The 27,211-nt window shown below is 43.3% G+C and overlaps 1 protein-coding gene across 1 annotated transcript in view; it reads left to right on the top strand.

Moving 5' to 3' along the window:
• LOC146811157 (uncharacterized) overlaps positions 1–27,211 on the top strand; it is a 209,535-nt gene that overhangs the window by 18,849 nt on the left and 163,475 nt on the right. The window contains exon 4 of the mRNA XM_085618219.1: positions 8,471–8,530. Within this exon, the coding sequence (XP_085474345.1) occupies positions 8,471–8,530 (60 nt within the window). The remainder of the gene's footprint in view (positions 1–8,470; positions 8,531–27,211) is intronic.

Genomic DNA, 27,211 nt, shown 5'->3' with positions numbered 1-27,211 from the left:
ACTATAGGAGTGCCATTCTTCATTTCATAATATTGTCCTGTTTTATCAATAGCATGAACTAATGTGTTATCCTGGAGATAGCTTGCTTCATCAAATAAATGCTCTATGCTAGAAGTATGTATATATTCCCCACTAAAACCTATACAAAAGTTGTTTATATTCACTAATCTTTTCTTCTGGTTTTGTCTCCTCATACACAACACAATTTTAACAAGTCTTCATTCTATTTATAATCCAAATATAAAGATTTCTCTTCAAAGCTAAGGCCTTATCACTTTTCCCTCAAATATTTCTTTCTGCTTCAGTGCCTCTCTCCTTCTACTGAACTTCTTCATATTTTTCAGTAGATTTACAACCATTCCAATACAAAACATCCTGGTTCTTATTTCCTTAAACTGATTCTGTCTCTTGGTTAAGATTTGTCCACCTTTGTTACATTATTTCCTGTCCTTGCACCATACAATTTTTCCACTCTTATTCTTTATCATAGTTTGGTTTTTACTTTCATTATTTTGTAATCTTAGCAAATGGCTGCGTACATTTTAAAGAAATGTCTTTGTTCTCTTACTAGTAGATCTTTTTTCTTTCACCACTTATTCTACATTTTGCCCCTTTTGTGTCTTGGTTCTGCATAGACCCTCTAGTTGCTTGTGTTGCTTTTCACTCCAAGTTTTTGTAGGCATTCTAACTGTTTGTAGTTATGTAGATATTGTTCTGTAAAAAAAGGATATTTACAATTTTATTCTAGCCAACACACCAACTACTTTACTCCTGACTTACACATAATACAAAAACAGTTTTTATGTTATCCTGCAGTTTTAAATATGCAGTTAAGCTAGCTATATAACTACATACGCTTACTTCAATATACCAAACACAAACCAAAACACAAAACTCAGGGGTATTTGTACAAGAACAGCCGCTAACTAACGCTAACGCTAGTTAGCAGAAGTTTTCTTAACGCGGCCTATCACCAAAAACTATCACCCTGTTAGTGATGTATTTACAATATGTCGCTAAATGGAGATAGTTTCAGGTAGCCACGGTGAAAACTGCCACTATTACTAGTGTGAAGGCGATACAAATTCTGATGTTAGTGGGTGAAAACTGACGAAAGGCCCAATAGCAGCAAAAAAACTCACGTTAGGCAGCCCAATGTGACTTTTTTTTTGCTTCTAAAGGCAAAAATAGCCTATAAGTCCACCTCCAAGTAAAAATAGGAAACAATAACAATGGAATGCAGAATGCAGCAGCTAGGACCAAGTGCAGCACAGATCAACAATCCCCCAAAGTCCACCAGCAGCCAGGATCACCAGCCAGAGTCCCAGAGGAAGAGGAAATGCAGGGCTACAATCATGGAAAGAGGTGCATCGCTGGGGAAAACACATGATGCATCACTTAATATTGCGCACTCCTTGCAACACCATAGCATCTAAAACCTTGAAAGGCCAGCCAGTCTCTGGGGTCCGGAGGCCTCGCTGGGCCTGCACATGGGACCTGGAGTAGGATGCAGAGGTGCTGTGGATTTGCTGGGCCATGGCGGTAGACATTGAGGCATAGGCAATCAACCTTACCTGGTGGTGAAGTCTGCCAGGTCTCACGGAGACACATTGCTGACCTGTGTGAGAAGACTGCCTGGTGCCTATTTGAGCTGTGATTGGTAGAGGTGCTCCTACGTACCAACATAGGGAGGTCTGCATCTCATACCACGCACCACCACCACACTGGGATGCATGGAGGAGATTACCAATGGTGGCCCGTGCCTCTCTGCATCACAGGCCGGAGTATGTTGCACTGGCTGGACGCTGGGGAGGGTGAGGCCACTGAGCTGCACCAAAAATGTGTGGCAGGAGCGCTGCAATTTCACACCTAATGGGGCCCTCTTGCATCACCTGCATTGGGAGGTTCCCCAGTGGACTTGGTGGTGACTGCTATACCGAGGCTTGTGAAATACCACCTGGCTGAGGCTCTTGCTGGGTGAGTCCTGCTGGCTGTTGGAGAGAGTGCTGCAGATTGCGCAACGATGCCAATGTCCAGGTGAGGAGAAGGCGGGACATGTAGTGGAGAAGGTCCGGGTGTCGAATCGGCCCCAGGCCAAGCACCTGTGGGTGACCACCCCCTGTGGCGGGTCCTCCCCTGTGGCAGAAAAGCGTCACCCCACTGCTTTCAAGCAGTGCAAGAAGAGAAAACATAACATGATTTTCTGATGTACTCATGCTATATTTACTTTGCTGGCAGGAGGGTGTGTGGGGCTGCTCTACTCACGGAGCAGGTCAAGGGCGGGGTGGTATGCCCACTCAAGTGTGCAATGACTGTTTGGTTGGCCCTCTCAAGCCGCCCAAAGCAGTCATGCACACTTCCCTGTTTGCAATGCAGGCTGCATTACAACTAGGCCTGGGCGGTAAATTCCGTTCCGCTCGTGGAATTTGCGGAATTTCGGTAATTTTGCGTTCCGCGGAGAACGCGAAATTGCCCAAAATTCTACTTTCCGCGACTTCGCGAAATTTTTTCTTGTTCGCGTTCTCAAAATGCGTGTTCGCGAGATATTTCTCCCCGAGCACGCAAACAGCAACTGTGAACAGGAAAAAAGCATCGCGAACAAGCAATTCCGCGTGTTCGCGGAATTTCTGCAACTATAAATACAGAGTACAGCTACAGCTATTTGCCACACTACATTAACTATTACTCGCCTCTCTACCATGCACTGTGTTCTGGCTAGAAATATAATTTCTCATGTCATAAGTGTTTTATGTTCTCCAATAACTTCACAGGCTATAACTTAGGTAATATCCAAGGGTGTAGGTAGTGCATGGAGAAGGGGTGAGCTATAGTTCATGTAGTGTGGCGAGTGAGGTGACAAGACTGTGTACGGAAGTGCGTGAATGATATTACCTGAAAGGTGGTGTGTAAGTATACATTTGAGTGGAAAGTATGGTGTACAGTAATATGAACATGGTGTGTAAATGCTAATTTCAACATTTGGTTGTGCATTGTAAGATGTGTCGGTTAGAAAGGAGTGCTGTGTCAAGTGAAAGTGCCTTTTCAACTCACTCATTTGTCCATATGAATTCTGCAATACCCCTTTATAACAGGTTTGCAACACTACGAAATCTGGAAGCATGCGACTGACTAAACAATTCCTTAAAAACACCATCTGATCCAGATAATACCAACAACATAGCAATAAATAGTTAATGATTTAAACTACTTAAAAATTATGTCCTGGAATAAAGCGGACTATAATCAGAAAAGAGCTGACCCTGATTAGCTAGCATTGGTACTACAGCATGATATCAAATGCTTCCAAGAAACATGGGAAATTGGTGACATCCATATAGATGGCTAGTCCTTCTACCTCACCCTTACACCACCCTCTGCTGCTGGTCGACACAGTGGGGGACTATTAACCCTTGTGTCTAATGCAGTGAGACCTAAGATAAAGATGTTTGTAGCCACCTCACCGTACTATCAACTACTATTATGTGAAGTATCTAAAGAGCAGGACTGGTGCTATTGGATTATTATCAATTTCTACAACAACAACAACTTAGGTATTAATATGCCAACATTATTTTCCCCCCTGGAAAGGGATATTAACCTGCTCATTAATTCCCATCCCAAAAACCTTGAAATAAACCGGGTGTGTGATTTTATTTCCCATAACTGTAGGCAGATGGCCACTACAGCCTGCAATATGATTGATAATTATGGGGAGAGGCCTCTTCATTTTAAACATAATGAGTATGGATATTGTCTTAATAAACTACTAATAACCCTCAATCTTGAGATTATTAACCCCCACAACGATACCACAGGCCAGTTACATTCTACGTTCTCTTCTGGGTCCTACTACTCAGTATAGGACTATTTACTGACCTCTGCGATTATTAGAGCATGTTTCTTGCATACAAAAATAACTTTTTATGCTTTTATTGACCATACGGCGATCACTACATATATCCAATTTGCCCAATGACCAAAATCCACTCAGAATCCTTTACCTCGACCCCTTATTGGTAAGAAAAATTGAGTCACTCTAAAATTGGAAAACGTTAATACCCAACATTTTATTGGAGTTGTTCTGTTTAAAATGAAAGAAGACATTTATTAGTGCTTTTGATTTAAATCCATTTGATATAACAACACTTTTAGCCTTTAATCACATTTTAGTGGAAATCAAATGAAAGTATTTTTTGTCCAAAAACACACAACCCACAAAGGTAGGCAAGGTAGTTTATTGGTGTTTGTTCAAAAGCCCTAAGATTACTCCATACGGCTTTGCGATCGATCTCACGAGACATCACCCTGGTGAGATCCCTTTGCTATAAATACAAATCGGCAAGATCAGCAAGAGTACGGGCATTGAAAAAGGAGGAATGGGAGAAATTACGAAAAACAGCCGTAATGCTAGATAGCAAAGGGTTCTGGAGTGTAATCAATGCAAATTTTGTAATAGTAAATACAGACATTACCCTAGATATGCATGTACCGAAAGATATCTTGGTGGCCCACTTCAAAACAGTATTTAGAAATGATGGTGAGGTACCCACTTTGCCTACACCTCTTACAAAGCCTCCTACCATTTAATCTTGAATTAATAAATCATGCCTTGACACAGTGCACTAGGCTAAAAGCACCGGGCCCTGATTGAGTCCCAGTAGATTTCTTCCTAGATAACCAGGAACTTTGGGACCCACTCCTTACTAATGTTTTAATGTCATAATAAGGATGGGTGTATTACCCTCTTGGAAGAAGACAGGTATAATACCTATTTTTTTTAAACGGGATATGGCCACCCCAAAAATCTACAGACCAATCTTGTTATTGGATTCTACGGCCAAATTATTGGGCTGGCTTCTTTTTAAACAGATTGGAGGACTGGGCTTCTGAAAGGAATATCATAATTCCCTCAAAATATAGGGTCAGACAAGGAAAGGGAACATTCGACCAATGTCTAAATCTTAATTTGATCATAGCTAAATATATCACAATCAAGACCGGCCATTTGTACATGGCCTTAGTGGACCAGTTGGCCTCCTTCGATTTTGTTGTCCATTCCAAGTTGTGAAGTGTTATGGAAGAAATGGAAGCCGAAGTAACAATATGCAATGTTATCCATGGTATGTATGCTGACACTACTGCTTGCATCAGATATGGTAGAGAGGGTGAGTGCATGAGACACTTTTAACATTACCCGAGGAGTAAGACAGGGATGCGTTCTTGCCCCATTTTTATTTGCCTTACACATGAAGACCCTGAAGGGATCCACTAGGGACGTCCCCACTGTAACTCATCCCCTATTTGCATCCTGCATTATGCAGATGACTTGGTGCACATACCGGCAGTGCAGTTAAAAAACTTATAGGGGATTATACAAACTTTATTGGGAACCTGGCCCTAAAATATAATGAATCAAAGTCTTTTGTTCTTGTTGCAGGCAAAAAGTTTAAGAATTATCCCAAAATGTGTATCAAAGGGGAAACGCTTGAGGTTGTGGACTCTTTTTAATTACCTGGGGGTGACGTTTGACCAGGAGAATAATTGGCAAAGTATGGTAATCAACAGGGGCCTGCAAATGGAAAGAACCATTGGAGGGCTCTTCAGCTTTATACAAAGACTTGGTTCAAAACCAACTGACACTATAAAAAAGATTTACCAGGCAAAGGTAGTGTCAGTTGCAACATATGGGGCAGCTATATTGGGCCTATGTGATATATCTAAACTCCAAATTTTAGAGGATAACTTTTTGCGGAGACTAGGTTCTCTTCCACAACCCTGCTCTTCATATAATATAAACTGCAAATGTAATTTCGCCTATATTACAGACCGGATTCGAATTGTCCCTATCTTACTTTGGCATTCAGTCTGGAAAAAAGAAAAACTCAATCTAACCAGGGACATTGTAAAAGATTGCCTGAAACCAATACCTTTTAACACAGAGGATAGATGATTTCATATTTTCATATTTAACATCAGTCTCCAACTATCAGCATAGATACATACTGCTGCAAATCCGGTTGCAATGTATTCCCTTGATGCTAGGCAATTCTGCCAACACATATTCTAGTAATGCACTGCCACCTTGTCTATGTGATGGTCAATCCTCCCAGAATGACCTCAATTTCCTGTTCTTTTGTGACTTATACGTGGATGAAAGGAAAAGATATATTCTACCACTCATGCGTAATCTCAATTTTAGCCAAAGACACCCAGCGTTGTATTATCTTCAACTATTGTCACACCCTTTTGTTTGATATTGTGTAGCCTCATTCCTCCTGTCTGCCATAAGAAGAAGAAATATAATAGCACATTAATTGAACATGGATGATTGTTTGTTTACATAGAGAGAGGGGCGATGCAAAGGATGAATGTCATAATTATGAGATACATTTTACAATTTGTACAATTTTAACATTGCTAACGCTCTGCACATCATTCGATATTTTAATATTCATATTGTAATTGCTCAATTGTTCTTAAAATACTTTTTATGCCATATTTAGGTGCCGATTCCGATCCTGGAGAAACCGGGTACGAACCATCGGACGGAGCATTTTCTCCGTCCGACTCGTACCCGATTGTAACACTTTACAAATATGCAAGTACGATTCGCACGGAAATACTATTTTCGTACGAATCGTACAAAACACCGACCGACGAAAATTAACATACAAATGTGATCCGGGAAAGCGCCGACGTGACGTCGGGATGCATGCAGCCTGCGTTTCACGAACCAGGAAGTACGATTCGTACCCACAGCAGTCCGGACGGCAATATTTTTACGGCACCCAAAAAGTGCCGGGAAAGCGAAGTACCCCGCGAAACGACCAGAATAGGGGGCCCGGTACGCGCCGTACCCCCCCCAGCCCCCGTAAGTACACGCCGAACCCCCCCAGCCCCCGTAAGTACGCGCCAAAGCCCCCCAAGCCCCCGTAAGTACGCGCCGAGCCCCCACCCGTGTATGTACACCCCCGTACGTATGCACCGTACCCCCACCCGTGTATGTACACCCCCGTACGTACGCACCGTACCCCCACCCGTGTTTGTACACCAGTGTACGTACGCACCGTACCCCCACCCGTGTATGTGCACTGGGGGTTTGTGCCGTACATACACGGGTGGGGGTACGGTGCATACGTACACTGGTGTACATACACGGGTGGGGGTACGGGCGTACGTACACTGGTGTACATACACGGGTGGGGGTACGGTCCGTACGTATGGGGGTGTACATACACGAGTGGGGGTTCGGCGCGTACTTACGGGGGCTGGGGGGGGTTGAGCGCGTACTTACGGGGGCTGGGGGGGTTTGGCGCGTACTTATGGGGGCTGGGGGGGTTCGGCGCGTACTTACAGGGGCTGGGGGGGTTCAGCACGTATACGGGCACATGTCTCCATGGTTGCTATGGGAGTTCGGTCCGTACGGTGTTTTTTCCATACGGTTGTAACATCGGACGCACGGGACGGATCGTACTTGCGCGCTCGGACTTCACTTTTCACATTTGTACGGTAAATCGTCCGGGGACATGTCGGACACATTTTCCGACCCGAGGACGTGTGGGGAAATGTTCCCAATGCGATTCGTATGGACTTTTTCCCATACGAATCTTACTTGGCAGTTTGTACGGCACTTGTACGATTCGTACGGAAAAAAATCCGGATACGATTCATACGGGGACATTTTTTCCAGGATTGGAATCGGCCCCTCGGTGTCAAATTAAAGTTATAATGACTGACCGACTGACTGACTGAGTGTGTACGTATTGCATAAATAATTCATTTAAGAGGCAAGTATAACTATTGAATTTTTAATGTTTGTGTAGCTTAATTTAGGTTTGTACACCCAACCTAACAAAAGCTTCACTAACTATAACTGATGTGTAATTTAGTTTTTTTGTGTGTGAAATGCGTGTGTGTGTGTGTAAAAACAAATTCCATGGTGGTACAGACATTTATATCCTATGAAGTATTTCAGCTCCACCGAATCTTAATCACATGGAGCCATGTCTGATTTCAAATGCTTAAATGATACATTAAACTACCACAGTAGAACAAATAGAGTACCATTTTCTCATAGATAAACAACACTGATTAGTGAATAAAGAACTAAAAAAAAATATCCCAGTGATATTGAAGCTTATAATAAAGTGATGCAAGTTAAATTCACATATATAAATAGAAATTGAAATACTCGCATAAATTATTCACAAAGAAAACAATGATATCAGCTCCACAATCCATATTGGAACATGTCTAGTACCCCAATCAGGATGAAGTATTCATATAAAGGCAAATGCATAAATCACCAAAACTCTCTCAGAAAATACGTATCTGATTACTTTTTATCTTTCCTGGTATCTCTCCCTCTTCCCTCTTTATAATATTATGTATAAGTATAGCTATGCATTGCAAAAATGTAATTTTATTCTTTATTTTCTGGATAGTCAACTCTCTTATCTTTCTCTTTAAGGATCCGGAAAAAGCAAAGGAAAGGACAATAGCAGTTTTGGAATCAATACAGGCCTTGATTGTAAGTCATCAATATTTTATTATCCATTCTTAAAGATTCAGTGTGCATATATGTCAATTGAAGGAATGACTCCAAGAGTCAGGATTCTCATCCAGACAATACTCACACCGTATTATGACTTTGATATCATTGAAATCTTGGAATTCTAAATGTTAGCTCTATTAAATGGAAAAGTACAATATTGTGCATTGGCCATTCGTATGATTTGTAATGCCATCCCATGCAAGTACTTTCACTAGATGTCATTACTGTAGCATATGTCTTTCTACTTTCATGATGTTCCATTCGTCTGCGTATTGCAGCAATACACACAGACTTTAAACAACCATTGCAATGCAGTCATTACAACACACTACCTTTACAACATGACTGCATTTACATTGCATGCCATTACAACGCAGGCATTACAATGCATGTCACTACAACGCATGCCATTACATTGCATACCATTACAACGCATGCGATTACAATGCATACCAATACCAGGCATGCCATTACAACGCTTTATAAGGTAAGTAATGGTGATTGTTTTTGTTTTAGGGTGGGTATGGGCTTGGGGGTATATGGGAATAGTGATTTTTACCCCTAAACTATCCAACACTTACCCTACTGTTACACGCACTCGAGTGGGAATAGTAATTTTTACCCCTGCACTATCCAACACTTACCCTACTATTGCACTCACTGGAGTGGGAAAAGTATTTTTTACCCCTACACTATCCAACACTTACCCTACTGTTACCCTAAAAGTATTATGCTTTGTAATGGTATACATTGTAATTGAATGCGTTGTAAAGGTAGTTTCTAAAAATGCGTAGTATGGCATGCGTTGTAAAAACATGCAATGTAATGGTAGTTGCAATGTAAAAACTGCATTGTAAAAGCATGCGTTGTAAATGTTTGCGTTGTAATGTCATATGTTCTACCCAGACACAAGCAAGCACAGTCACACATATTCACGGATGCACTTTTACACATTAATACATGTATTCACACAAATGCTGAATGAAAGGGTGAGTTACTAAATACTTAAATTGACAACCACTTGAAGAGTGGGTGATTTGTGTATGATTTCAGTAATTTTCTGAAAACACATGGCACATGGGTGTCATAACACCTTTCAGAGGGCTGGGGGCAAGCAGGAGCTACTGGGACCATCCATATGGGTTAAGGCCTTTTACTCCTGATGTCCTGGAGCTCGGGTTTCTATTGATCCTGATCAGCTAAGCCTAGTACCCCTTCAGCACTTGTCTGTCAATAGTAGTGTAGGTCGAGCCGCCCAAGGCTTTTCAGGGGCTAGGTAGATGCATCAGGTGAACACAGTCTAACAACTCAAAATATGTTCAATAGCAGCAATAAATGATTGTCCATACAAATCCTTGCATTTATATACAATCACAAAGTATAACATGGCATACACAAATAATACACACAGTCTCATGAAGTTAGGGCTCTAGTGTTCAAAAATGGGTCCTTGAGTCCACTTACCTCTCACTACTGGTAGTTGCTATTCCCCATTCGCTATAGGTGACATTCAAGTGAAGCCCCCATAGTAATCAGAGTCTCAGGAGTCCCACTCCGACTCTTCCAAAAGTCAAACATGTTCCAGCACCCAAAGCACTATGTAGCAGAACAAAGTTCTCTGGCGCCTTACGAATTAGTCTTCTAAGCTCCTACAGGGGTTGCTCTACTGGAGTCCTTAGAAGCATTTCTGCATCATACGTTGCAGAGGGCTGCAGCAGATGCTGATGGTGAGTAGAACTCAGCTCTGCATGGACAGAGGAAAGGCTTCCATGGTGCTTCCTCCGGTGAGGCAGTAAGTTCCTCTGATCCTCCTGGTGGGGGAGACAGTCACTTGGCTTTTGATCCTCTGTTGGAGCTCAAGCCCGCACATGTCAGCACAGCACCCTCTCACCTCGACAATAGCTCAACTAGGCAACGTCCCTTGTTCTTCGCAGTTTCCCCATCCGGTGTATGGTGTCAATGACCTTAATCCACACACTGGCAACAGCTCGATCAGCATGGCAGTACATTTGTTTTCACGGAAATCACTATAGCAAACAGGGTCCCTGGCTTCACTTAGCACATGGACTATGGCCCCATCGGCGTGACAGTAATCATCATGATAGCGCCCTCTGACAAACGGGGTCACTGACTTCACTCTGAACATAGGCTAAAGCCGCGATTGGCATGACAGTAATGTTCACAGCGGCCCCTTATGACATACGGAGTCACCAACTTCACTCTGCACATGGGCTACGGCCCAATTATTGCAGCAACTATTTACTCACTTCTCACTGTGGTGATCGCCTTGCCAGGATCCCGTCTGAAACACTCTCCCTCCAAGCACTCTCCTGATCTTCATTGGGCACATTGATCTTGCAAAACAGACATTGAAGGGTGCTCCAAGCTCCAGGGGTAAGTGGTCTTGGATTCCTTTAGTGATGTCCCAATACCCAGTTGGGAGGCTGGCAGGCCTTATCCTCCATCACAGGCAGAAGTATTACAGAGCTACCCTCCTCCACAGCCCAACTGACTGTTTGACATTTGACAATTTTGGGGGCATCAAGCTCCCCTTCCTATAGTCCATTTACAAACACAAAATGTGATTTAGAGGCTTTGAAGTTAGTATTGGAGGAGTGCTTCCCCAATATCTATCCTGCTTTTTCACCAGAAAGCAATCTATCACATCAGGAGTGACTCCAAATCTAATAGCAGCACAACACAGGCCATTGGAGTGACTAGAGGGTCATATCTGGATGTCGGCCAGAGTGGTATGTTCATCACAATGCTACACCAAGCCACAGCGTTACTTTTTATGATTCTTTTATCTACACCAGCTCCTCCCTCAGATGTGCCCAGGCCACTTTCCAGTCACATATCCCTGAACCAAAAGCTGTTTGAAGTGTACTAAAGAGCCTGGCTCTTCTTCTTCCAGGGTGTGTTTCTCCCAGCTCTCAGGAATGCAGTAATATACAAATCTGTCGGGGAAAATACTTCTATTTCTACATGCTTCTCCAGTCAGTCCTGGGTCTCTCAAATTTGAATCCAGTTTGTATCCTTGGCAATAAAGGGAAAGCTGAAGGTGACAAACAGTGGGGTTCCTACTACTCAGGGTATAAAACGTACCACCGTTGGTCACTCTTATTTGACATTGTTACATTTTTACAATGCTCAATACCACCCAAACAATCTAAGCACATTCAGGTTATGGGGTTGTTACTAAGAAAATTGCAGGGTACTAACATACTATCAGTGGACATTGTGGTGGCTAGAGACTTTAATGTCCTTTTGTGTGGGGATCTCAGGGTGAGGGGGAACAGGAGGTGGCTACAGCCTGTATGTTACTATCAAGCCATCAATTTGAACATACACCCCATGAATTGTAAATATTTCTTTATATTGTGAAACGTTTATGGTTCTTTGAAACAAAATAAAGGTATTTCTGACTTGACTTGAACATATACTTCAAGTTTTTTTGCTGAACAGATTGTTGATTGAGTTTAATCTAGTATTTATCCTGGAGAAGATTGTCCCTACTGTGAGAGCCTTATATACAACATTTATAGGGCAGGGCTGTGAGATATTTATTGACTGTTTGTACTTTGCTCTTCCCACTAATTACTAAGACAGAGATACCTATGAGCCCCTTCAGTGACAATAAACCAGTGTGTATGTGTTTAGGTCAGCCCACCTTGCTTCAAAAATGCCCAGTGGGATCAGGTGGTATTACTGCCATTATTTGGCAGGGGAGGAGATTGACATGGTCTCAGTTGGACCCTGATATTCTATAGGGCATTATATACTCGCTTTTAACTCAGTGTTTTTCTAGAGGATAGCAGTTTGCCTGGGGATGTTTTGGGGTATTTGCCTTTATTTCCAAAGTGACGTCTAGTTTTCTGGAGGCCCAGTTATCTTGTGGCACCAAGGAAGGGGCCAGATGGTTTGATAATGGGTCTATCCAAGCACAAAAGTGGCTTATAAATGCTTTGAGTACCAACCCTGGAGATCCCACCCTTGTGAAAAATAGTCATTTCCAATATAGAGAAGAGCTTGTGCAGAGGAAGAATGTCTTAAGGGACATGGGATGGGAAGAACTGCTTAATGCCAGTACCCTAAGAAACATTTTCAAATTCTGGAAAATTTGTAAATAGCGCATTCATGGCCTCTGATTTCTGGGGTTACATATCACAGAGGACAGTTGGGTTTCCTTTTATGAGTAGTGTTTTGTATCTAAGATGTGTCTGAAGGAATGGAGGAGGGGATGTTAGTTGGGACTTCCAAATTGGTATTCTCCCTTTAGGAAGTGAAGACGGGAATAGCAGGGTTAACTAGGAGGAAGGCCCTTGGTCCCAATGACATCTCGCATATGTACATTGAGGATGCCGAAGTATGGGCCCCGGTTTTAGCCGCACTGGCTAATGTGGCAGTGAGGGAGAGACGGCCGCCATCATGGGCTTGTTCTCTTACTATCCCATTCTTTAAAAAGGGAGATAGGGACAACTCGGTGTGTTACAGACTTATTTCTTTCCTTGATTCTGTTGTGAAGATAGTTGGGTGTATGCTCTTGGACAGATAGGGGAAGTGGGCTGAGGACAATGATGCCCTACCAGATGTGCAGTTTGGTTGTCGCACTAGGAGTTCATTAGTTGACCAGTATTTAAATATTTTTATGATCTTAACTAAATACACTATGATTCACCCAGATTCTATCCATTTAGATTGAGTTAATTGACGGAAATTATGTCGGTTTATATTGTCCAAGGGATTGGACCACGATATTGTCCTTGTCTTAAGAGATTTACATATGAATACCGCTGCTTCGGGTCATTATGTTAGTGATTTCAAATGTTCCCATAGATGTTTTATCAAAAGGGGGGTTAGCCTGGGCTGCATTTTGGCCTTATTTCCTTTTAATTTATATATCAATAGTTTGGAATAGGCCTTGATCGACACTGTTGCAATTGCCTGCATGTGGGAGCCCTGTGTTTGCAGGTGCTCTTATAATTCAGATGATACTATGCTCATGGTAAAAACAGCAAAGGGGTCATAGCCCCTGTTGGAATCATTTGCCAACTTCATGGAAGACATGGATTTGACAGTGAACATTCAAAAATCCTATATGATGGTGGTAGGTCCACGTAAGACTAAGACATGCTTCTTTATGTTGGGGTACAGTGCTATCCCAAAGACTGGAGTTCTTTCCTATTTAAGATTGCTCTTTGACTCCTAAATCGTTGGCACCCATTGGTGAACAGAAAAAAGGAAGATTTCATAAGGGCAAACTCAGCAGTGTGCAATTTTGCCTCTATACTTGGGAGGAGACCAATTCAGGCCCTATTACAATTGTATTTGGCTAAGAGTATCTCTAGTAGTTTAGGGAAGTGAAGTGTGAGAGTTTGTCGATCAGGCTGACTTGCAGTCTCTGGGAAATTCTTTTAAAAGATGTCTCCTATGTGTTCAGCACAGTGTTCTGCCATTTTCAGTTCATGAAGAATTAGGGTTGGGCTATATACAGACTTTGCGCCCACTTTCGTTGTGGTTAGACCCATGGCAAAACTAAACTAGGAGATTTTAAAAGACTCCATGTCCATTGATAGGTCTTTTCAAATTCATTGGCTCCAATATATTAAGGATCTTTCTCAGAGTTTAGGAAAGTGTGAGCTGTATAGCTCACTGTAGGGAATCATAAAGATGGAACGCAAATGGACCAAATCATTTGTTTTTTTCCATAAGTCTTCGGCTAGAGAAGAGGGCGCTCCTATGAAACCTTGTATACGCAACAATATTTTATTAAAGTCTACCCTTGTTATTAATCCTTATCTTTCTATTGGCACATACAAGTGATTTTTATTGACTAGATTTAAGTTTGGGCTTTTACATTTTTGTGTTGACATATCCCCGGTGGAAGAATTAGGGTCACTCCCTTGACCTCTGTGACTGTGACGGGTTGTCTCCACAGGATACCCTGCATTTTAAAATATTTTGTCATTTTTATGAGGTTCCAAAGAAGGCATTAATCATACCATTGTTAAAAGAAACGGAATTTCTGACAAGTGTGTACCACTTTCTTGTATTTACAATTGTTACCCGAAGTATTCATTTCTGTTGTGGTATGTTTTCTGAATGGCGCTATGAGATTGAGGAAAACTTTATCATCAATAGATTTTTATGAGCTTCTTTATTTATTTGTTTATATAAACATGTATTTTATTTGAAGTATTTTAATGTCTATGTTTGTGCATTTTTATGGATCTACTGTTGATTTAAGCTTTTATGGTTTTCTGCAAAGAACCGTATAAGGCGTGTTTTGATTTGATTTGAAATACAGTGTCTTCCATGTGTTGTACCATTCACAAGCATACATACAAACTGGCACATCCATGCAACCATGCAGCACTACACACTAAGTTGAAATAGGCTAAGGGTAAGTTAAGCATAGGGACGAGGAAATTTACATGAGAGAGCATGGAGGACTCTCTCCAGTGACACAGATAAAATGTCTTATTCACTTCTGGTGATCATTACAATCTTTGATGCATGGACTGCTTGTCTGTTCATTTTGTTTAAACTTAGCTGCACAGACTTAAAGTATCAAGCTTTTTAGTGTCAGAGAGAATGGGAGGATCAGGGGAAGTGGTATTATGGTTCCTGATGCATTTCAAGATACCGCTGGTGTTGATTTAGGTTGTTCTGAAGCATCCTGTTGGGATAGTAATGTCCCTACATAGTATATGAATATATGGGTGAGTACCTATGACCTGAAGGCCTCTTGCATCTCTACCTAGCACCCTAACTTCTACTTTAGACCCTGGCATCATGCTAATCTACTGGGTGTGCAGTGGCCTAGTCCAGTCATTGAAAAAGTGAGCTACTGTGCTGTGGTCCAATGAGCCACACTACCCGTACCCTCAAAGTGAACAGAGAAATTCTGTGCCTGTTTGGATTATAGCATGTAGGAAGTTGGTTGCATAATTTAATGTTTAGTAGTCTTATATCCTTGACCAGCTCTATATATCTGAGTAAAAGTCTGATCCAATCCCTCTAATGCAAATTTCTGCTGAAATGTTAAAACAAGCAGCCTTGCATTGACATCCTGTGTGTATGTCATTGTGTGTGTGATTAAGTAGTATGTGTGCAGTAGGATTTAACATAGCTTAAATGACGGAACAGTACAACATTCTCAGAGAGTGGAAGTGTATTGCATATTTTGCTGTGGCTCTGAATGGATATCCAGACATCAAAATAAGGAGGAATGAAACAGCGCTACCTTTCAAAAAGTCAATGAAGACTTTATTATCAAAGAGCTGCTCATTAGTTCTTCCTAAGCAATGCCATTTGGTAGATTGTTTGAATGAAGAGTGGACTGAAGTTTCTGCTGTTAAAAGCAAGTAAGTCTCTAGATCAGGTGTGCCTTTTTGTCTGTTCCTTATTGCTGCTCAGAGGGGCTGATCAAAGCAAGATGCAGAAACCTTATAGTTCTGTGTGCCTGTTTTCGGATTGAAGACCACCCCAATACAACCTGCTGTGAAAAACATTACTTTACATTAGATTGCGTCTGGAGAGTTGACTTAGTAGAACACTTTCAAGATAACCACCTCAAAACAGTTCAGAAGTTTGATATAGTGGATCCACATTGTGCTCAAGAAAAGGCATATGAAAAATGGAACCCAGACCACTGCACTTTGTTCTAGTTCCATATTCTCAGAGACCAAGAAAAGAAGGGATCTGCAGAGTATTCGAAAGGCTATCGTGAGATGAAGGTTGCTATTTGACTACTAGCAAGTATCCAAGAGGTGAGGATCATAGTCTGCTCATTTTTTGGATGATCTAGGTGTCTGCCTAAAGCCTAGGAACTTGGTTGACGATTGAGAGGGAGAAGGAATGTGCATGGCCTTGCAAGAAGAGAGACTGCCCAGTTGGACTAGCCCAGCATGTTTCTGCCTGGCAAACCCCATAGAAAGTAGACTGACTGAGAAAACAAAGCCAGGAGTGACCTGTGCTGTAGAGGGTCTCCTAGTTTCTCTCTATAGTTCCTGGTGAGAACTGTGGAAGTCTACGTACATCAACATATCAGCTGGAGGTAGCCAGTATCAGACCAGATCAGGGCTGCATCTACCTTGCTGTATATATTGGCTGGCTTCTATCCTTTCTCTGCTCACTTTTAGGGATACATTTTTGCCTTTTAGTCTAAGCACTAAGAGTGGGTGTGTTTTCCAGCTTTCTTTTTCTCCCCTCATCTTTCCCTCTCATTGTCTCACTCCCAACTCTTCTGTAGTATATTATTCTCTTCCATTCTTTTCTACTCATCTTCATCCTCTCTTTGCCTCTCACCTCTTCTTGTATCTCTCCTTTGTTCTCAACCTCATATTTTGTTTTTCTTTTTTTCCACTCAGCAGTTTTCTTATTTTGCCCCTCGCTTTCTTCTCCCTTCCTCTTTATTATACTCTCCCCATCTCTATTTTCTGTCTCTCATCTTCTTCCGTCTCTGCCTTCCCATTACCCGTCTTTCTGTATCTCCCCATCCCATCACCTTCTGATTTTTACTTCTGCACACCTCTACTTTCCTTGCTCTTTTCATACATACATCTGTACTCAATCCAAAAATATCCCCTTAAACACATGCCAAACATCATATATATATATATATATATATATATTTTTTTTTTTTCCTTTCTATCTCTAAACCAATCTCAGTAAATGCAAATAATTACACGTGACATGCTTAAGTTCTGACCATTGTAACATATCCCCCTATTTCCTTTCCATCTAAATATAGCACCTTCCATGTTTCATCATTTCCATCTTGTTACCTCCCAACTCCGCCCTCATCACCGAAATCCACCACAGTACCTCACATGGCAATAAAATCTACAACATACAATATCAGCACAATATATACCTCATCCAGATAGCACACATCTCTGACAATTCCACACATACCCCAATACCAGAGGGTATATTTACTAATGTTTCATGCAACGGATCACTGACAGAATATCAGAAACCAAAATATTGTGTGGACAGAAAATGGTGTCAAAAATATTGAGGACCAAACTATCAAGAAGGTAAGTGCAAATAAGTAAGTATAGATTTACTATTCTGAACTCTATGTACATAGAGTTGACTTTTCTGTGCAATATAAACAGAAAGGTTGCACATATCGTAACAATAGCTGCTACGAACCATGCTTGAGATACATACCCTCTATTTGGTTTAAGACAAGCCTAAACATTATATCTTACAAGATTGCCACCATAGGATCCCTTCTAGGACTCTGACTTTCAACTCCTTCACTTTCACTGTCACTGATTTCCATTTACAAACATTATTTAAATAAGGACTGAAATTAATGTATTGTTGACACTGAGGAAGGCGACCGAGCCGAAACATGTCCATCATCCTGGCTGTAGTGGAATAAACTATTGGAAGTTATAGTTGCTCCAGAGTGCGCTCAGTTCTTTCCTATTGTCAGGATGGACGATAGTGTTTTATATTATCTACTGGCGGTCGCCAGTAGATAGTTATAGTTAGGACCGTGTGTCCATAGGAAATCCGCAACATTCTATTTGGAATAACTTTGGCGCCGATTGACGAACCCTTGCAAATTTTTCAAAATAGGTGGGGCGCTCCGCTCTGCTCGTACCCTAAAAGTCTTGGGGGGATTCGTCAAGTGGGGGCTGAGAAAAAAGGGGGGTCCCAAAACGCGTTTTTCCCATGCAATTTTCCATAGGGACCTTTAGTCCAAGGTACAGCACAAACGGCTGAACAGAATTACTTTAAATTTGGCAAAGAGGTAGTCCTCAGGTCAGGGATGTGCCTTTTGCATATCTGGAGTGAATCTGTTCAGTAGTTCCTGAAAAATCAAAAGTAAAATCATATACATATCTGGGCGGAGCCTAACCACACATCTCATCGTGAGATCTGATTGGCTGTCAGCACTTCATCCAAGAAGTGTTGGCAGCCATCTTGGGACCAATATACATGATAGCACCTCATTAAAAAGCCTTGCAGTTAATAGAAGGTTTTAAGACTTTAGTTACATTATAAATCATTTGTTGATGGTACCATACTCATTTTAGGAATTGTGGTGTGTTCTAAGGGGATTTTACCATGTGAAAAAGCCTTCTGCTGTGATATGAATCATGTTTGAGAGAAAACTATTTTATCATGCTTTTGATGAATACAAGCCCCAGCTAGGCCCGCAGGACACAAGGGTTCGCTCTCCTGCAATGGAATCTATAAGGAAGTTGGCACGGAAACTGCAAAGTACAAAGACAAGGTTTATTAACCCTTAAGGGTGGTCCTACAATCCATACAATACTCTTCAGTATTGCATAGAGTAGCACAAAGAACTTACATACATGGTCCCCTTTTATACACAACAGAGGGGCTCATAAGTGGGTGGATACAACATAAGACAGAGAATATTACCTTTTATGGTCATTTTCGATACTGAATCAATATATGGGCGGAGCTGACACACTCCTTGAGCCCGCGAAAACATGGTCAAGCAAGGCTAACTGGTAACAGATGTGGTCAAGTCTGGGCATGCGCCAGATGGACAAAGGAGCTATTTATAGACTGTTACTAGGCAGATTACAAAAGCAACTAACACGGAGGTAGGATTTTTCTCGTGTTGAACACGTGGAGACATGACAATACAAAATGGAGTCCGAACTTCAGTCAACATAACAGAAGAGACATACGCTAAAGAAGGGGGAATTCATGTCTTTAGTAAATGCTTAATCACATCGTTGTTTCAATTTACAACAGACGACCCTTTCAGCATTTACTGAAGACATCCGGTTTGTTAGGATAATCATCATATATGTCAATTGTCATCATTTCTTCGACTTCTTTAGCTAAACGTTTCTGATAAGCGACATCGGCAATAGCTTTCTTATCGGGAATACAGAATGATACACATAAGGAACAGAGCAAGGGACCACATTGGACACAGATACAACAAGAAAACAAAACTGCTACAATGATACAGAGACCAGTTAAGACCTTCCATCCCCAGGCAGTGATCAATGCCCAGAACCATCCAGAAAAGGACCAAGTGCCGTTTTCTGTATGGATTTCAGCTGCAATTTTATGCAGCCTGTTAATAGCATTATAGACTGATGGCGCGTGATCAGGGATAAACACACAACAGCTACTTCCGATAATTTTACAAGCTCCACCTCGGTCGGCTAACATAACATCTAGCACCATGCGATTCTGCAATGCAACAATTCTAGTAATTTGCAATTCTTCCGTAAGATTCCCAAGAGCAGCAGCAGTTTGGTTTGTCACAGCCTCTACCACTCTTGTTAACCTTCGAACCTTCCTACTGTTTAGGGCAGCTCCAACAAAGAAAAACAATCCTAAATTAAAATCAATATACTGTTGCAGACTGGTGTCAGTCTGATCTACATCATCAATTGATAGAGTACGTTTATACCTATTTACAGTCACATTATTCAACAATTTCAGATCTTTATGATAGGATGCTGGTGCTAAGAATACAGGAGGTAATAGGAATGCCACATAGCATACCCCAGACCAACCAGCTGGCAAGCGGTAATAACCTTTATTTCCACATACAAAGTATGTATTATGGGAGGCTAAGAAGGTACTATTGTTCAACCCATCGATGTTCAAAACGGTAATACAATCACTAACGCTAACAGGAATAAAACCCACACTCTGGACACACAGGTTCGCTTGAGCTTGTGCCACTTGAATCACAAATTTGTCCTTTCCCACAGTGTCTCTGGTGTTCGTAAAAATATAGGGAATCGATTCATTGTCTGGTCGGTACTCTTCCCATTCCCAAATTGTCCCATTCGCTTGCGGATACCCGTTTTTATCCTGGTGACATTCTTTGTTGAGTCTGAAGAGTAATCGTCCCACTGTGGGTTTCCGAGTGGCAAAAAGCAAAGTGTACCATGCTCTACAAGAGCCATTATGAGAGAAAGGAAGTGGTATGAATGGCGTTCCTCCTTTCTTCTGATGAGCTGGCATCATCCCACATATCCAACAGTTCGTAGCGTTTGTAGCAATGTGGGTATGATGCAACATCTGGATGAAAGTGTTATTCAAATAAGACTGTCGATGCTTCAACTCTTGATACGGTAATGTATAAAAGTAGTGCACCTCAGGCACCGGGGTTGTCAACACAAGTAGTTTTCGAGCGGGAGTCACGTCCTCCACAAACCATGTGGTTATCCCAACAATAGCTACTGTCAGCATAAACCCTGACGCACAAAGGATTTTCTTTCTCTCCATGGCAGAATAAAAAGTCAATATCTTCCTGAAACTAAAAGTTTGTCAGAACTCTTCCCCTTGGGCAGCGGTCGATTTCTTCACCAGCGGGCCAAGACGGGTGTCGCTACACTAATGCAGGGCTGATCCCCCCCCCTTGCCTCATTGGCTCTCCGTTTCACTAACCCAAGGGCCGTTCTGACAACATGTCCCGGTACTAAAGAACTCACTTCCTTGGCCTGCCTGAGATGATATCGCTTTCCTCCAGGAGTCTCGTGGTCCGGGAAGAGCTCCTCAGTGGCGTTTGGCTCCGTAGCACGGCCTGTCTCTGCAGCCAGAATTTCTCGTTGATCGGTCAATACAGCGGGTTCCACCAATCCAGGCGGTACTTTCCGACAGTGCAGGGAATGGATCCAATTCTTTCTGTTGGAAACTCGCACAGCCGTCCTCGTTGCAAGGAGAACCTGCTCAGGACCCACCCATCTTGGTTCCAAGCTGTTCGTCCTGTCGAAAATCTTCACCATAACATAATCGCCAGGTCGGAGACTATGTCCTTCACCGGTAGACCGATCAGGGAGCGCCTCCCGGACCTGTTGATGAATAGAAACCAAGTTATCCGTTAACTGTGCCAGATAATCATTCATCATTACACAAGGTACATCGTACACAGTCTTAGGTTTTGGTGGACCCCAAATATTCATTGGGCGTCCAAAGACAATCTCATACGGTGTAAGACCGGATCGAGAGTGTGGTACCGATCTAATTGACAATAACACCAGCGGTAAAGCATCTGGCCAAGTCAAAGACGTTGAAGCTTGAATTTTAGCGATCTTGAGCTTCAGTGTACCATTATACTTCTCGACTAGTCCCGCAGATTGAGGGTGAAACACTGCGTGGAACTTCTGGGTGATGCCCAGGCCCTTCAAAACATACTTTATAACATCCGCTATAAAGTGGGGTCCATTGTCACTCCACAGAAGTCTACAAACACCATATCGAGGGAAGAACTCCTTCAATAGCAGCTTAGCGGTAGTCATTGCAGTATTGTCTTTCGTAGGGTACGCTTCAACCCATTTAATGAAGGCGCAAACCACTACCAGAACATACTTCAAATTATTACAGCGCTCAAGCTGGATGTAATCCATCTGCAAAACCTCGAAGGGTGCAGTAGGTGTCGCAAATCCTCCTGCTGGAGTTCGAGTACCTTTCCCTGGATTATACCTCAGGCAGATCATACAGGTCTGCACCACCCTCTTTGCCGTGCTAGAAATCTCTGGATGCTCCCAAACTTGAGTAAGCAATTTCACAATTGCGGAAGCTCCAACCTGTGCTAGCCCATGTGCCATCTGAACCATAGGTTGTACAAAAGCTGTGGGTAATTTCCATCTATCCATCTGCTTATTTCTCCAGCAGCCCTCATCATCCAATTCTCCCTCGCTGGACCATTGCTCCCGTTCTTTATCAGAAGCGGTCCTTTGCATTTCTCGCACTTCTTCCTTCGCCTCATGCCATCTTTCCACCTGTGACTTCACTACATACATGGCAGTAGCACCGGGCTGCATCGCAGTCTCCCGTGCCACTCGGTCTGCTAACGCATTCCCTTCTCCAACTTTATCGACTACTTTCCTATGGGCGCTACATTTAACGATGGCAATTTTCTTCGGATATGTCAATGCAGTTAAAAGGTTGTGAACTAACTCTCCATGCATTATTTGTACTCCATGTGACGTTAAAAACCCTCTCTCCTTCCAGAGCAGGTCAAAGTCATGCGCTACTCCGAAGGCATAGCGGCTATCTGTATAAACATTCACACACAATCCTGTACTGAGCTCACATGCTCGTGTTAATGCTATCAGTTCCGCTGCTTGAGCTGATTTCTGTGGTATGCGTGCTGTCTCTACTATCGTTTGCAATGTGGTAATTGCATACGCTGCTGAAGTCGTACCATCTGGTAGCTTCAGGCATGATCCGTCCACCCACAGTTCTCCATCTACATCTGGAAAGGGCGTATCCTGGAGATCAATACGACCCTTTGTTTGTTCCTCAGTCACAAGAATACAATCATGTGCTTTCCGTGCTTCAGACTGAGTCTCGGGGTATGGCAACAATGTGGCCGGATTTAACGTTACGCACCTCTTCAACTTAATATGAGGAGCCAAAAGCGTCAACTCATATCCCGTTACACGGGCACTGGTCAAATGCTGCGTCTTTCTTTGATTAAGCAGGGCATCAACAGCGTGGGGGACTAATACCAACAACTTATGAGATAACACAATTCCCTCGCGTTGGCGTATTGACACAGCTGTCGCCGCAACCGAGCGAAAACACCCTGGTAATGCTCGGGCAACAGGATCAAGTACAGCCGAAAAATATGCACAAGGGCGCTGCTTATCGCCGTGCATCTGCACTAAAACTGATAACGCACATCCATCTTTCTCATGCACATACAACGAAAAGGGTTTTGTATAGTCAGGGGTCCCTAACACTGGTGCTGAACAAAGGGCCTGTCGTAATTGCTGAAAAGCAGCGTCACACTCATTTGACCAAGGGATCGGGATAGGCGTGTCTTTTGTCAAAAGGGCTAATAATGGCTTAGCTATGTGTGAAAACCCCAATATCCACTGCCTACAAAAAGAAACAAGACCCAAAAACGCACGCACGTCCTTCTGCGTGGACGGCGTCGGCGTGTCCAGAATTACTTGGATACGATCTGGTGTGAGTGCACGCCCCTCCTTAGACAAAAGGTGACCCAGATAAGTCACCTTTGGTCTACAGAACTGTAATTTCTTCCGAGATACTTTATGATTGTGGGATGCCAAAAAGGAAAGCAAGGATAACGTACTCTTTTCACACAACTCCGGGGTGTCGGCCGCCAGCAAGATGTCATCGACATATTGAATGAGGGCGACCCCCTCGAGCAGAACAAAGGAATCCAATTGTCTTTTCAAAGCTTGACTGTAAATGCTAGGGCTTTCTGTATAGCCCTGAGGGATCCTACAAAATCGGTAAGACCTATTATTTAAAGTGAACCCAAAGAGGTATCGACTATCGGGATGAATGGGAATGGAAAAGAAGGCATTTTTCAAATCAATAACTGAGAACGAGGTCGCCGTAGGCGGGACCAAAGTAAGCAACGTCGTGATATCAGAAACCACTGGGTACTGAGGTATCACGATCTTGTTCACTTCTCTCAAATCAATTATAAACCGATAAACTTTGGCATCCGTATCCTTTTTCAAAATGGGGAGAATCGGAATATTACAGACGTTGTAGGGAACTTCCTTCACTACTCCCACCTTAATCAAATCCTGCACAATCTGTATAAGAGCCTCCTCCCCCTCCTGGGAAATACGATACTGTGGGAGGCGTGGTAACACCGCCCCCTCCTGAACACTAACGTGAACCGGCGGAATCACCATCTGTCCCACATCAGTATCCGAAGTGGCCCACAAAGCACGAGGGAGAGTAGCTAACAGAGCATCCTCTGCGACCACACACATCCGTTCAGACCGGGGGTAATTGTCATTCAATATCACCCGCACACCAGCAGGGGAGCAGCGGATCGTAGCTCTGAAATGCTTTAACATATCAAGGCCCATAATGTTGTCCGGCGTGTGCGGGGCAAGCAAAAACGGGCAGGGTGCAGAAAAAGAATCAACCTGAAATGTGAGGGGCCGCGAAAGAGGGCTTCGGGAGAGTGTACCATCAAACCCTACCGATGTAACCATTAAGCCAGATGGGGGAGCCCTCGGAACCAATTGTTTAGACAGCGCACTACGTGTTGCTCCTGTATCCACTAGGAACTGATCAGTAGAGCCCAAAACCTCAGCTGATACATAAGGACCCTTCCGATCAACCGGCACCTCAAGTGATTCTAACCCCCATCCAAAGCATTCCTATGCATGCTGAGAATCATGGTACCCAGAACGGTCAATCCCCGACATTTGATACTGGTTCTGTCGATCGAAAGCATTAGGTCTATCTCGTTGTTGCCTGGCAGGGTCAAAACGAGCGTGATCGTTAGAATTCCCTCTAAAATTCGAGAAACCGCCTCTACCTCTCGGGCCACCCTGACTATGCCCCTGACGCGAAGCATGCAACGCCGGGCAATCCCTAGCCCAATGTCCCGATTGCTTGCAATACGCACATTGATTCCTATTCAAATCAGATCGGCCCGAGGGAGGACCATAAAATCTTCCCCTACCTCTATTAACACCCCGTCGGGGCGGGCCATATACTTGTGCCAACATCACCTTTGTTTTTAAATCCTTCGATTTCTTCTCCTCCTGGCCCTTCGCTTCTTGCTCCTGACGTTCATAATACTGAGCTATAGTCAGAAGGGCTGTCGGGGTCGCAGAGGACCAAGAACTCTCACTCGCCTTTAGACGGGCCGCAACTGCCGGCAGTAAATTCGCCACATATTTATCAGCAAAAAGGTGTCGACCCGTATCATCCGTAAGCGACTGGCCACTAAAGTCATGAAACGTCTCCTCAAAGCGCGTAAAGAAGTCTGCAACTGACTCGTCAACTTTCTGCTTACATGAAGCTAACATATTCCAGTCAATCTTTTTAGGGGGGATGATTGTCTTCAGCTTAGTCAGAATAGCAGCAGGGAGATCTAAGATAATCTGTGGTGGTTTCTGCGCGGGCTTCCGCTCCCTATCCTCATCCTCAAGCTCAGACCACCGAGCCTTAAAAGCGGCTGGATCATCCACCTTCCGGACAGATCGCCACATATCCGGTGGTAGAATAAGGCCAAAGAACAGATCTATATCCGCTAAGGTCATAACGCAAGAATTCAAGGCCCCTTCGACTTCTTCGTAAAAGGCCGCTGGATTCTTGCGGGGGTCAGGTAATGCATTCTTTAATGCCATAACATCAGCTCTATGCCAGGGAGTATAAACCCAATTATACACAAAATATCCCTTAGCATCGGCGGAGGTAATGTCCGGACTAGTCCCCGCTCCTTTAGGAGGAACATACAAAGGCGCCGCCTCTCGCATTGGTTTAACATGCACTATATCACTCTTATCTGACTGGGAGGTGGATGAGTGGCCATCTGCGGTACACGAATCCGACTGCTTCTCCTCCCCAGCTTGTTGGCGCGCTTTTTCTTTAAGGCTCCTCACCGCGTCCCGCAATGCAAACAGCCGCCGAGCCGCATCAGGCGCCTTAGAGGGAGAGAAAACACCGTTACGCAATGCTTTAGCATCTAATACCACATCATCCGGCTCAAAGACACTGGAATATTTCCGGAAAGCAGTAATCACTTCCTCAGAAAAGTGGCCCAAAAAATATAATTTTTCTCTATCCTGCCACAGCTCCCAAGAGCGCAACAATTCATCCAGGGACACCTTGCCCTTGAGTGCACGGAAAGAAACTTGCCGAAGCTCACCCATTCGGTCAGTCATTAGCATGGACCGCGTGTCTACCTTACCCGGAACCGATTCAGAATCTTGTGGCCTCGGGGCAGACGCGCCAACATAAGGGGGCGGAGAGCGATCTAATAAATAAAAATCATCATCAAGATTATTAAGGACAGGATAAAGTGGCTGACGAACAGCATATTGACCCGAGACTTGCAGCCTACGCTCTTTCTCTTGTCTCTCCGTCTGTTCTCTTTCCTCCGACGCTTCGCTTCCTGTGCTCGCACATGATCATTCTTCCGCTGCTCTTTATCAAACAGCGCTTTCTCACGTTTCTCTCGCTCACGTACTTCCTTCACCCACAACCGCACACACTCAAACATATCCTGACGAGCACGCCATTTACACATACACTGTTCCACATACTCAATCTTACGCATATCAAACGATCCATACAAGGGCCATCGTAACTCAGGATCCTTCTTAGTATATTTCCTCCATACTGTGCTGTACATTATGGAAGAAAGACCATGCTTCACATACATATCCCTATTAGGAGTCCCCTCTGGGGGAGCCGGAGCAGATTCCTCGAGGTTCAACCGGTTTCCAAAGCAGCAGCACCACTTACGGAGTGCGCTAAAAGCAGGCATGCTCAGAAATAATGCAAAATATGCAATATTATAAAGAAAATGGCACTTAATCGTTGCGCCGTTCAAAGTTACAAAGCTCCGGAGAAATCTCTCCACATTACCTGCCTATATGTGTTGCAACGCATATATTTTCACAATAACCAATACAAGATATGACCAGTCATCACAAATCAAACTCAAATAGCCAGACCAGGCTTCAAAAACTCGGAGCAAGTACCGTACAACGGTTCTTACCAATCAAGAGTCCAGATTCCAACTGCCAAGCTCCAAAATTCGCCCAAACGGCTTTCACGGCAGGACCGACAGAAGAGGTCTCAGTCGAGGACCGGCGCCACCCAGACGGTCAGCTCGGAAGGGAAGGAAGAAAAACCTCGGGATGCCAGGGCTAAAAGACGCCGCTGGCAGTGATCACA

Source organism: Triturus cristatus, chromosome 7 (assembly GCF_964204655.1).
Source record: "Triturus cristatus chromosome 7, aTriCri1.1, whole genome shotgun sequence".
NCBI lineage: Eukaryota > Metazoa > Chordata > Amphibia > Caudata > Salamandridae > Triturus > Triturus cristatus.
The sequence above is the reverse complement of the archived record's forward strand: the minus strand, read 5'-3'. Positions and strand labels throughout refer to the sequence as shown.